Raw genomic sequence first — 13,950 nt, forward strand, 5'->3', positions numbered from 1 at the left:
TTTTGCGAATACAGACTAACACGGCTGCTACTCTGAAACCTGTCTTTAGTATAAGACATCACCAGTTTTATTTGGCCAAGTTCAGAAGTGACCTAGGTGGTGGTATAAATTACACGTTGCAAAGTGGGTTTAAGTGGGCTTACATGGGTTTAATTTACATGCCGAAAGAGCAAAAGGGGGAAGGGTCTCAGGAGAAACAACTAACAGGAAGGGGTAAGTAAGTACCTTGTTGTTTGCCAGTTGCTTTTCTATGACATCAGCTTGCACTCACACCAATTTACTGGTGTGCAACTTACACCGACATTTACAACACTTGGGAATATGGCCCCCTATGTCTAAAAACTTGGAATAATGAAAATCTGAGTTAAAAAAATGCAAATCAAGTAGAAAGACAGGTGCAGCACACATAGCTAACATTCTGTCTTCTGTATACTGCACCTTTAAATGTAAGAAGTCTGTCTGTTCAGGAAAAGGACTTTGAGGAGATTCAAGATAGAGAATCAGTGTGGGAGGGTCTTCCAGTGAGAGGCTCACTCGGCTTTCTCTCTCATGGAGATGTTATAGTCTTTCTTCCTCCATGTGTCTTCCCTAATCGAAAACAATGGTGGTCGGCGGAGCACCGCTAGTGAAAAGCTGGCTGGTCACTTGTTCTGCCATTCTGCCTTCTTGTTTCCAGCTGGTAAATGTTTCTAAAAGATAGCTATAAAAACACACGCCACGCTTACCAAATATTACTCTTCCATGTAAGCAAGAGCTGCCTGAGGAATGTTATGCAATCATGAATGGGAAGGATAGTAGTCGACACACTTGCAAATAGGAGAAGAGGTGAGGTGACAAACCAAGATCTCCCTTAAGATGTCATCACACTATGAAAAAGGGTTGAGAGACCCTGGACTGGAATAAGTCATCTAGATTGAAAGTGCACATTTTGCTCTTTTTGTATAGGAAATACAGAAGTATTAACAGGCAATGTGTGAAGTCATAAAAAGCACAGCTGGTGACCTACTTCTGATTGAAAGTTTTTTGAGGTTTTGGTGCTTTTGCCACTCCTGTATTAGTGTTGAAATACGCTACCATTCAGTCCCCAAGGACTGAGGCAGTAAGTAGCATTACAAGAGCAACACAGATAGAAGAGGTGTGAAGGATACAAATGAAAATGTTGACTATATCTCTGAAAAGTGCACATTTTTCCTTTCAGCCCATTTTATACTGGATACAAAAAGTGGACAGCTAAAAACTGCAATTAACTTGAACTATGAGGAAATTTCTCAGTATACAATTACAGTTGAAGCAAATGAAAGTCCCTCCTCTGTCACACGGGTCCAGTATTCAGGTATTTTTTTTTCCTTTGAAGGACATTGCAGTTTGAATTGGAGGGTGTTAAGCACAGGACACTTCTTGTGCATTCTATATTTGCACTAAATTTAGAAACAGAAAATGTGAATTGCTTTAAATGACAAAGCTGTGGTGAAAGATTAAAAGCTGAGGGCCAGATTGCATGGGCACTAGGCAGGCAATGGAGGGCAAAGAGCCTTCCCTCAACCTTGAACTCCTTCACAGGGGCTCACCACAGCCACAGATGGGAACGCAGCTATTGGCACTGGACTTCCCAAATGGCATAGGGCTAGGGCCCCAGCTCCTGTCTGTCCTGGCTAATAGAGCTAACATGCTGTACCCTTTCACCCTGCATCACTCCAGCATGTGCCACCCAGAGGAATTCAAGTTGAGTCAGCCAGAATTCTTCTGGGGACTCCTGTGCTGTGCCACCCCTCCTCACCCCCATTCAGTATAGCCATCGTCTTAAAACTGCCTGCTTTCACATCTGAATGCAATGCTTGGAGTTAACGGAGAAACATGTCTATAGCCTCAGTGATATGTTCTGCACGATACAGGATTTAATTACATTAATGTATTTATTTTTAAAAGGTCTGTTTTCTCAAAATATGGCAAGACTAACAATCTTAGTGCAAGATGTAAATGAAAAGCCAGCATTTTTGAACAGCTCCTACTCTGTTCGGATCTTGAACTCAGTGCCGTACAAATTCCCAGTTGTTAAAGTTCAGGTAGAGTATATTTCTGCCCTTTCTGAGTATCTGAAGGCTTCTGAAAGACTTGGGCTCCATTCACACTGGCCATTAAACTGGGTTAGTGGAGCCATTTTTAAACATGTTTTTAAAATATTGGGTCATCATCTGCCCTGCATCTGAGATCTGCTCAGTGAATGTGAATGATGGGGGACATCAGGGAGCTTGTTATAGTTCCCTGGTGCTGTGAGCTGGTCTGTGCCTGCCCCAGCCTTGGCATGAGTTGGAGCAGCCTAAGGGGTCTGCTCTAACTTATGCCACTGGTGTATGATACCTAAAGGACACTACGCCAACTGAGGATTACCATAATCCCATCCACAGGGTAGGCATGGATCCAAGAGCTGGTGCTGGCCAGTTACAGTCAGAATTCAGCTGCTTTTACACTGCTTGAGTAGCATAAAAGGAGCTAGATCGTAAACAAAAATCTGGCCCATTATGCCTACCCTGCACAGACCAGGTTAACTGTGTTTAGGGCCCAATCCTGTTGCCACTAAAGTCAGTGAGAAAACAGTGACTTCAATGGTGCAAAATGAGGTCCTTAAATAATGATAGCAGGAGCTGTTAGTAAACTGGGTTGATAAACCGGCCCACTAACAGAGTTTAATTGCCACTGTGGGCAGGCCCTTCACAATGCTCTGGAAATCATATTACTAAAATAGTGCTAAGTCATTCAGGAGGGAGACAGAGGGCCCATGAAACTCTGCAAGGTTCATCTCAGGGAATTTCCTTGAGGCTTCTTAAGGAGAGGGACTTGGGGTGGCCAAATGCAGAGGACACTCCCTCCAAACCCATTCCCCTCAGATATAGAGGTCTGTGAGGAAGGGAAACTGCAGTCCTGTGGAGATTCATTGCTTTGACTGCCCAGGTCCTGTGGCTCCCTCTGGAGTCATTTTGCCATTGACTCTCCCCCTGCATCTGAGTGGAATGGGAGTTAATGCTGCACAGAGCACTAATAACTTCCCCATTGATATCCGAGACACAAGGAGAGTGAGGTAATATCTCTTATTGGACAAACTTCTGTTGGTAAAAGAGACAAGCTTTTGAGCTTACATAGAGCTCTTCTTCAGGTCAAACCACTGGTATCTACTCAATTATCCACCAGGCCCAATGGGGAATATGTTGCAGAATGCACCTGGTCTACCATCCCTGCTCCTTTCAACCCGAGTGCTGCCCCCTTGACTCTAGGAGCTGTAGACTCTTCAGCGGGCTCATGAGGATGCATTTCATAGAGCCATTATTTCCCCCTTCCATCAACCTGATTCTGATGGTTTCTGCCCCCTTTTCACTTGTGTTAATGGAAGGGAGGTACAGGTCTATGCATTTAAAAAGTACACAGACCAGTCCCAGGATGCCAGGATTTTATAAATACCAATGGGGGAGAGACCCACAGGCTCTCAAGAGCAATTTACAGTCCAAAAGCCAGAGGCTGAGTACTGCTCCGCTACATTACTGTTGCTTTTTCTTTTCTGAATCCAGGCCACAGACCCAGATTCTGGAGATAACGGGTTTCTGCTGTACAGTTTGGTGAATCATCAAACCAGTGAATTTGACATTGATGAAAATACAGGGCAGATTTATACAGTATCAGTGACAGGAAAGATTGGATCATTTCCTTTGCAAGTCGAAGCTGCAGACCAAGGAGGGAAAGGACTTACAACACAAGCAACAGTCGATGTAAGAGATTAGAAAATATATATGGTTTATTCCTCTTTTCCTTCCATTTCAAAACTCTGTGTACAACTAAGGTTAGTCTTTAAAAAGTCTATCCCATTATTACTATTAAACAATGAAACTGTAGGATGTACTATATAGAGTAGGGTATATGTTGAGACCTGCATGTGGGTTACTATGTTGTAACTTCTATTTAAAAGAAACAACGCACAGGATATGGTTTATGTATGTATGTTGGTATGTATATATGTATGTATGTATGAAAATTGGTGTAACTCAGTAGAGTTGCACCAGGGATTAATTGGCCTACAATGCAGATCTCAAGCACTACAATGACAACTTTACATTTAAAGTTACAACATGTGATGCAGGGCTATTTAGCTGCTGAGTTCACATTGAACTGGCCATATGCACATGCAGATATCTGATTTTTCACATGCCTACCTGGTTGCACAAATAGGTCATGTGCAAACAAATATGTGCTTGGACCTAATTTTGGAAGTCTGTCTATAAATTTGCGTGCATGGATAGGGAATACAAGATGGAAGAAATTTTAGTTTTATCTTGTATCTGCCCGTTTTTTCTTCTAGATGTTATCTATAGGCATAGCATAGTTCCATGTTTCTTCAGCTATAATTTAGTAGGTTCTTAACCCTTTTTGGCGTTGCCTGTAAAATCATCTTAACTTCTCAGTTCCACTGAAGTAATGGAAAGGAAAAGTTCTAAGTGTACTTGATGTCTTCTCATTTTTATCCCAACCCTCAGAAAGCGTTTTCTGCAAGCCAGTCTTGAGAATAAAAAAAATTATAAATGTGGGTAGGAAACATGAAATATAGACTTAATGTGATTCATTTATTATTTTATAGGTAACCATTGATCCCAGTTCCAATGATAACATTGTGGTACTTGTCCTTAGTCAGAAGATCAATATTGTTGAAAGAAACATTCCTGAATTAAAAAGGTATTTATGGAGCTATACAATTTATTCTGATATAATGCCAGGGAAAGATTAAGGCAGGATCCTCTTAAGATCTGGATATGGCAGTCTTAGGGGGGCCAATACAGCTATGAGTCACTCAGAAACCAAGTCCTCAATTGGTGTAACTCAGAGTGGCTCCAATTATTTCAGTTTAGCTATGCCAATTTACAGATATTGAGGATTTGGCTCCAAGAGTTTAGCGTGCTGGAGAGGAAGACCACAGATTCTACTGCGTTTCAATGGACTAGAAAGAAGTCTCTCAGAGTGAGGAGGGAGATTAGGGAAAAATGATCAAGTCAGCCATTTCCACTTTTTATAAACAGAAAAGCAAGTAGCCAAGATGGTGACAAAGTAGTCTAATAGCTCTGACTTTGCTGGGTTGCCATATGACTGAGGTAGTGTCATCACTTAAATGATGTGAGGTTTGTTCAGTTCTGTGGGTTGAAGTCATATCATGGGTGTAGCTAATATTCTGCAATTTGTACTCCCATATTGACCTTCCTTTTCCCTGAAGAAATAAAAATCATCCTGCAAAATAGCCCTGTTCTGCTCTGGCGAGAGCATGGCTATGAGGATGGGAAATGTGCTTGAGCTGGAGAAGGTTGCAGAGGTAGATAGGGTGTCATAAAAGGTCAGTCATCCCAATGGTGGGCAACCTTGGGCAGGAAAGTGCATGTGGCCAGGGCATGCACTGATTCAACTCCTCATTCCTTGGCTTGGCTTCCAAGAAATGAAGCCACAAACTAAAGCTTCCCCACAAACAGAAAATCTCTTGAAGGGCAGCAGCAGCAGCAAAATCTGTCTTCCTGTGGGGGTCAATTATCCACGGGGCACCAGGGAATTAGTTAACGTGTAGGTGGCCCATCATCTCTGAAATATAGCACAAGTATGATGTAATTACATCTAGCCTCGGTGGGTCCGAAATATAAGTGGCCAGTAGAGCTAGTCTCGGGCTGCAGCTCTGGTGGCAATTTCTAGCCTTAAAGATGTGTATGTTCTGCCTTTTCATAACAGAACAGGTAATCATCAAATGATCCATCCCGTCACTCATTCCCAGCTTCTGGAAACAGAGGCTAGGGACACCATTCCTGCCCATCCTGGCTAATAGCCATTGATGGACCTATCCTCCATGAATTTATCTAGTTCTTTTTTGAACCCTGTTATGGTCTTGGCCTTCACAGCATCCTCTGGCAAGGAGTTCCACAAGTTGACTGTGCATTGTGTGAAGAAATACTTCCTTTTATTTGTTTTAAACCTGTTGCATATTAATTTCATTTGGTGACCCTTAGTTCTTGTGTTATGAGAAGTAGTAAACAACACTTCCTTATCTACTTTCTCTACACCACTCATGATTTTATAGACCTCAATCAGATCTCCCCTTAGCCGTCTCTTTTCCAAGCTGAAAAGTCCCAGTCTTATTAATCTCTCCTGATATGGAAGCCATTTCATACCCCTAATAATTTTTGGTGCCCTTTTCTGAACCTTTTCCAATTCCAATGTATCTTTTTTGAGATGGGGCAACCACATCTGCACACAGTATTCAAGATGTGGTTGTACTGTGGATTGATAGAGGGGCAACATGATATTTTCTGTCCTATTATCTATCCCTTTCTTAATTATTCCCAGCATTCTGTTTGCTTTTTGACTGCCTCTGCACATTGAGTGGATGTTTTCAGAGAACTATCCACAATGGCTCCAAGATCTCTTTCTTGAGTGGTAATAGCTAATTTAGACCCCATCATTTTATATGTATAGTTGGGATTATGCTTTCCAATGTGCATTACTTTGCATTTATCAGCATTAAATTTCATCTGCCATTTTGTTGCCCAGTCACCCAGTTTTGAGAGATCCTTTTGTAGCTCTTTGCAATCTGCCTGGTTCTTAACTATCTTTAGTCATTTTGTAACATCTACAAATTTTGCCCCCTCACTGTTTACCCCTCTTTCCAGATCATTTATGAATATGTTGAATAGGACTGGTCCCAGAACAGACCCCTGGGGGACACCACTATTTACCTCTCTCCATTCTGAGATCTGACCATTTATACCTACCCTTTGTTTCCTATCTTTTAACCAGAGCACCTTCCCTCTTATTCCGTGGCAGCTTACTTTGCGTAAGAGCCTTTCAAAAGCTTTCTGAAAATCTAAGTACACTATATCCACTGGATCCCTTTGGTCCACATGCTTGTTGACCCCCTCAAAGAATTCTAGTAAATTGGTGAGGCATGATTTCCCTTTACTAAAACCATGTTAACTCTTCCTCAACAAATTATGCTCATCTATATGTCTGATAATATTGTTCTTTACTGAAGTTTCAGCCAGTTTGCCTGGTACTGAAGTCAGGCTTACAGGCCTGTAATTGCTGGGATCACCTCTGGAGCCCTTTTTAAAAATTGGCATCACATTAGCTATCTTCCAGTCATCTGGTACAGAAGCTGATTTAAATGATAGGTTACAGACTACACTTCCCCTCTCCTGTGTATGCACGAGGTCAGAAACATAGCTGGGTCCTGCTCTTGCATCTGTGAGATGTTGTATGTGTGGCAAATGTTGCGGGGTCGGAGGAGGCAGAAACATATGTCAAGCCCTGCAATATTTCCACTGCAGGGTCATTAACTCTCCCAGCTCCCCCAGTTCTGCCATCCCTGTTCCTGCAAAGCAGGTGGTGCTGGCCACTGTCACAGACAGGATACCGGATTATGGGTTAACCACTGGTCTGATTTGGTATGAAATTGTCTATGAACAATAAAGGGCTCAAGGAAAATAGGTTTTCCGCCTTGCATTTCACCTTTAAGTGGTCATAATAATAGTCCACATCTGATTGCTATAAATATTTTAGATTCATATCTATGCTTTCAGGAAACAAATCAATATTCATTTGGTAAACCATGACACAATATTCCTTGTGCTAAGTAGTATTGCTTGTGAACTGCAAGCAAGAGAATTTATTTCAATTTACATTTTTAAGTTTTCTTTTGGAGCTCATTTATGCTAACATATTTAAGAGTTTCCAGGTTTCATATGAAAGAGTAATGGGAAGTAGCTTAGTCTAGTGATCAGAGCAGAGGACTCAGAGTTGGGAAACCTGGGTTCTCTAACTGACTCTTTGTACATTTACACTGAAGAGGAAAAAAAAACACAGCAGTGAGTCTGACTTGAGATTGCTCAGTGGGGCTAAAAATAGTAATATACACATTCCCACACAGGCTGGAGCCCAGGCTCTGAAACCTGGAGAGAGGAATGGGTCTCAGAGCCCAGGCTGCAGCCTAAGTGGGAACATCTACAGAGCTATTTGTAGCCTGTAGTGCAAGCCCGGCAAACTTGAGTCAGTTTGACTCAGCTGCTGCAAGGAATTTTTTTTCATGGTAGATGTACCCTCTGATACTGACCTACTGTGTGACCTTGGGCAAGTCTCTTAACCTCTGTGCATCAATTTTCCTATCTATATGTAACCCTTCTGCCCGTCAGAGTTGGCAGCAACAAGGGCTGGGTTCAATATCTAGGGGATCCATTCCAATAACACAATGCAAACCGGCTCGAGCCCCCACCCAGTGACCTGGGACAAATATATACCACCCCCGCTGGGCGCCTCCAAGAGGCAATACTTCCCCTCTCGCAAGCACATAGTCTGAGTGTAGCAAAAGCCTTTTAATAACAGAGAAACAATGTGGCATTATGTTGGGGAAACACCACCAACAGGATTCATAACACAACCCATGAGCAAAAAAAACCCACCCCAAGCAAATTGGGGCATGCCCTTTTCCCTTTGGTTCTTGAGTCCAGCAACCCCAAATCACCCAAAGTCCCAAAAGTCCAATGACCCAAAAGTCTCTGTCCCTGGTCAGGGCAGCCCCAGAGTTCGAAAGTTTATCTGCGGAGCTTTACCTCCCAACCTGGGTGGAGATGGGACGGGGGTAAGAGGCACCTTACATGATCTGAAGCTGACCGCTCCATAGCTGCGCTCCGCTCCGCCAGCCGCCCCACGAACTCCTTCGCTCAGCTGCGCTCCGCTCCGCCAGCCGCCCCACGAACTCCTTCGCTCAGCTGCGCTCCGCTCCGCCAGCCGCCCCACGAACTCCTTCGCTCAGCTGCGCTCTGCTCTGTCAGCCGCCCCACGAACTCCTTCACTCAGCTCTGCTCCGCCAGCCGCCCCACAAACTCCTTCGCTCAGCTCCGCTCCGCGGCCCACAAGCAGCTCCTGCCATCCACGAACTGCTCCGCGTCGAACTGCTTCACCAGCCTGTCCACAAGGCACTCCAGCCATCCCACAAACTGCTCCACAATATATCTTCAGGCTCCCCCACTACTTAACACAACACTCAGTGATTTCAGCTCTTAGGTGAATTCAGCTTGTAGTAGGGGAGCCCCAGTGCTGGTACACTGTTAGCCTAAAGTGAGCTCAGCAGCCTATAACTAGACTTCTAATGAAATCAAAATCAGCTCTGATATTCTACAGTGGAGAGAGGAGGAAGTGCAATTAGCATGTAAGGCCCTTACCAAGAGGCCCATACCACCAAGTATTAATACCTGTCCCCAGCCTCTCTCCCTTCACAGAGTTTTGGAACCCATGACCCTTGCCTAGCGAGTGCTACTTAGTTGATGGTGAATCCCTCCATCATAACAAAAAGCCACGTACAGTTCCAAGCACAGTCCCCATAATCAGGGTAATAACAGTTTATTCTTCCTGCCCCAATAACTGAGACACTGGGGATCCCACAGCAGCCAAAGTGACCATTTGGGCAGCTATGGTCTCATTCTAGGCAGGATGGGTGTGCCTATGCAAATGAGATCAGCCCCTGAAGTTCTTTTCCACAACTTGCCACACCTCACCACCAGATGTCAGGGTGGAGCTCATCCTGACACTGCTTACATATAAAACAGGGATGATAATAAACGTGAACCACTATTGTGTTTTGAAATCCTTAGATGAAAATGGTAAATAAATGCATAATATTATATTAAATGTTATCATTGTATAACATTGATTACTTTCTGTCATTTCTAGATAAAAATAATTTGTTGTTCCCCAGTCAATTAAAATTGTTTATTTCAATCTGGTGGCAGGGTTCTAGAAGAAAAACTCGAATGGACTGTTTACATCATTGATGTGTTATCTAAAATTGTTGACAGAAGAGTAAGAGAAAGCACTGATGTAACCCATGTAAAGATTGTTGCTGTTGATCAGACAGCCCAAGCAATACCTGCGGAGCATGTAAAAAGGTCTGTATGATATAGTACAAAGTGTATCATTGTGAGTTACAAAGGTGAATTTTGTTTCCCTTTAAAATATTTACATCTTGATTAGGGATGAATGAACTTGTTAAGATCAAGTAAGAACTGCTCTGAGATGTCCCTCAAAACTCAAAATGAACCACTTTTGAGTTTCAAAAAGTTCAGTTCATTCTCAAAAGGCTATTTTCCTGTAAGTGGTTCCTGCGGGATTTGAAAGTGTTAAGATACCATAGAGACACTATCCTGGTGAGATTTCCAACAGGGTTTTATGGACTCCAGGAGGTTCAGGAAGTTTTGATATGGTTCAGCTAAAGCAACTCTTATGGAAACATCCTACAGAATTCAAAAGGGAAAGATGAAATCAAGAGCATTCTACAGAAATTAAATAGGGGTTTATAGGAACTATTCTAATCAACTCTGGATTTAAATGAAAATTAGAGCCCTACAATAGCATTTAACAGGTTGGCTAAAAATTATATAGACAGCACCAATCTTCTCTAGTTTTAGTCTTTCCTTCACTGCTTTATAAACCAAAGTGAAGGCCTTTTGTTAAATAAATTGATACAAACGTTTTTACTTGTCTGTTTTTAGAAAATGTAAGGAACAAGAGATGGCCATTCAAACTGAACTGGAGAAAATATTTGGAACTTCTGTTTCTGTTGCAGTAGAAGAGATACCTGTTGACTCAATGCCCTCTGAACTTATAGCAACCATAATTCTAAGTATTCTGCTGGGCTGCACTCTTATAGCCTTTGTGACATACATATTTGTTAATGGAAAAAGGTATAAATAAATATTTTATTTAGATTAACAAGGTAGATTTAGATTACAATCCTTACTAAGAATTCAACTTTAAAGGCATAGTGTCAACTTGAAAATCACAGTTCTGTCTGGAAAATTACTAATGTGAAAAGTATCACCTAAAATATGCTGTAAATGAAAGATTAGAGCCAAGAACTATTTTTCTCTATTTTTTCACTTTGTTACTATTTACATTTGACAGCACTTTGTATATAGACAACCTCTATAGCCAGTTTCCTCTTTTGTTTTGTGACAAGGGATCAGTGGACAGAGACTTTTTTTAAAAAATAGGAAAATGTGGTTGCAAGGTCAGAGATAATGGAAGGGAGACACAGATGTAGTACATTATAATACTCTTCACTCACTATCCCCTGATCCTGCACCACTGAAGACATTGGGAATTCTGCCATTGACTTCAAAGACAGCAGGGTAATGCCCTTTTGAAACTGACTAGATTTCAAGTTGACAGTGTCTGTTTAATCATAATCAGCAGCATGTAACTGAACTTAATGTTTGTTTCAGTGAAACAGGAAATAATGGGCCAAATTAATCCCTGTGATAATTCTATTTAAGTGGATAGAGTTACCTCAGGAATTAATGTGGCTCAAAATATGTGCTCACTTAAATTATTATTTGTATTGTAAACGTTTAGAAATACTGCAAGACCAATTCACAAAAATAGGAAACCATTTGCTTGTTGTGTATTTGTCATTTTCAGAAATGCTAAACTACAACTCTTAGTCAAGGAACACAATGAAATTAACAGAAATATAGGAAATCCTTATGCAGCAGACAGTGATGCAAGTTCACAAAATTTAAGGAAACAAGATGACAAGTAAGTATAATTCTGAAGACATGCCACAGCTTGTACAAATCAGCATACTGAAATGTGTGATTGCTTAATTGTTCAGATCATAGGAGGTTTTCTTTCATCTATGGTTAGCTGTACTGGTTGATTTCCAATGAACTGTTGCTGTACTAAAATATAAAACTTCTTAAAGTATCAGGGAAGTTGATATCTTTTAAAGCAAATTTTATGTACTGTGGGCAAGACTTCATGTACTCTTTGACAAGCCATATTGACCTCTATTCATCCCTATAGGAGACAGGAATGTACATGTCTCCAATGAGACTACTCACATAGATAAAGTTTGCAACGTGGGTGAAATACTTCAAAGTAAATGCAAGTTTTGCCATTGACTTCAACAGAGCTAGGTTTTCATGCACGAGTGTTTGCAGGATCAGGGCCTCATACATTATCTTACTCTTTTTCAGTGATGCCCAAGTGATGGAGGTTAAAGATGTGAAAAATATCAATAAAAACAATGATGAGAAGGAAATATTAGTAGAGAAACAAAAATGTGATGACCGTGACATTCTACTATTAGATGTTAAAAATGAACATGAAGAAAATGTAGCACCCAAAGAGACCACTGAGCCTAATAATGTAGCTCCTCAGCTCACTACAGAAGCGGTTACCAAACAGGTAATTTGCATTGAAAAATGAAAGAATGAAGACTGGGTGCAGTAAAGGACTAGGAGTCATTTATATTTACAGTATGTACTGAAAGGCATCTGATTTACTGCTGGTCCAGCAACCTTCACCATTACAGAGATATGCACTCTCTGCATGTTTCAAGTGCAGAACACAGGAAAAAAATATACTTGAGATTTTGCCTGTTTAGAATTTCTCTAATTCTGTACCTTCATGACATTTTGTCTCATTTGTATTATTCGTTATAATTTCTTGCAGACTTGCTTCCTAACAGAAACAAATGATGGACCAGCTTTTTCCTTAACACCTGATCCAACAATGTGTAATAATGGGAAAGGACTGAAAGGAATAAGGTTTTCAGAAGTGGCAATTATTTTGGAGCCAAAGACTGAACAAAATGACCCTGATCTTGACATTTTGGCAGCACTGACAGAGAGGGAGGACGAAGGACCTCATATCTCCACCTTGTGAGAATCACCACCCTTGCTCTTAGAGTCATTTAAAGTATTTTGTTGTTCTAATAAAGACAGGAACATTGTCCAGATTTTGATTCCTATATGTATATGCTGTAAGAGATTGACTGGGAAGTAAATAAGTACTACATTAAGGAGACATTGTAGCTTCTGAAAATCAAGGCTGTGCTCAGCAAAAAAGTGTGTATGATTATACTTCAAACTTGTTTTCCTAAGAGCAATGATATTTTAAAATGTGATTAGTTTTTTGTGCCCTTTCAGACATGATAAGAAAATATCCTCTGTGATGACTTTTCATAATTTAAGGAAATACATTGTCCCCTACTATCAAATCATTTTATATCCTTTTGCTGTTAACCATGTACAACAAATAAACACTGCCCTTATAACAGTTCTCAAAATCATTGGATTAGATATTATATGTATATAGCATGGTTCATCCCTAAGGATTACACATTAAAATCGAGCCCCATCTAAATCAGGAAAGGAAACAACTAGCATTAATAGAGTGAGGTGAAATTGTAGCCAAGGGCACGGCACCAAACCCTCTACTCTTATGAAAAGTGCAAAGGAAATTTTTATGTCCACAGAACAGACAAGACCATTGGCCTAGTGTATCCCCTCCTGTGTGCCCTCTACTAGTGGACCACTCTGCTTGCAGATTTCAGAGTAGCAGCCGTGTTAATCTGTATTCGCAAAAAGAAAAGGAGTACTTGTGGCACCTTAGAGACCAAATTGGTTAGTCTCTAAGGTGCCACTAGTACTCCTTTTCTTTCTGCTTGCAGAGGAGCAGTTTCCACCCTTCCATGCAGCCCTCCCTGGACGCTGAAGATGTGTCCCTGTGGCAGGGGTGCTGGAACAATTTGTATAGTGGGGGTGCTGAGAGCCATTGAACCAAACTGTACACCCTGCATATAATGGAAACCACTTCCAGCCAGGGGGTGCTGCAGCACCCCCCGCACCCCCAGTTCCAGCACCGATGCTCTAGGGCATTGGAGGGGCGGGACTTGGGAAGGGCAGTGTGAGCACTGGCCACAGCCTGGGTCACCCTTTCCTGCAGGCTGCCACACTCCGAGCAGGACTTGCTACAACTCAAAGCCGCACTGGAGTAACTTGCTCGGATCTCAAACGTAGCTGCAGGGAGAACGGAAGTCAACACACCCTGCTGACCTTGAGGGAAACGGGGGCGAGGGAGGGGAGCAGAGCAGCTCGGTGA

At 41.8% G+C, this 13,950-nt stretch overlaps 1 protein-coding gene across 1 annotated transcript in view; it reads left to right on the forward strand.

The window, feature by feature from the left end:
- The window catches only part of LOC125633571 (protocadherin Fat 4-like), a 46,614-nt gene extending 33,747 nt beyond the window's left edge, over positions 1–12,867 (forward strand). The window contains exons 21-29 of the mRNA XM_048843017.2: positions 1,199–1,333; positions 1,927–2,063; positions 3,561–3,758; positions 4,622–4,716; positions 9,798–9,953; positions 10,557–10,748; positions 11,485–11,601; positions 12,042–12,252; positions 12,520–12,867. Of these exons, the coding sequence (XP_048698974.2) occupies positions 1,199–1,333; positions 1,927–2,063; positions 3,561–3,758; positions 4,622–4,716; positions 9,798–9,953; positions 10,557–10,748; positions 11,485–11,601; positions 12,042–12,252; positions 12,520–12,732 (1,454 nt within the window). The 3' untranslated portion in view covers positions 12,733–12,867. The remainder of the gene's footprint in view (positions 1–1,198; positions 1,334–1,926; positions 2,064–3,560; positions 3,759–4,621; positions 4,717–9,797; positions 9,954–10,556; positions 10,749–11,484; positions 11,602–12,041; positions 12,253–12,519) is intronic.
- The last annotated feature ends 1,083 nt before the right edge of the window (positions 12,868–13,950 follow it).

Source organism: Caretta caretta, chromosome 3 (genome assembly GCF_965140235.1).
Source record: "Caretta caretta isolate rCarCar2 chromosome 3, rCarCar1.hap1, whole genome shotgun sequence".
Lineage (NCBI taxonomy): Eukaryota > Metazoa > Chordata > Testudines > Cheloniidae > Caretta > Caretta caretta.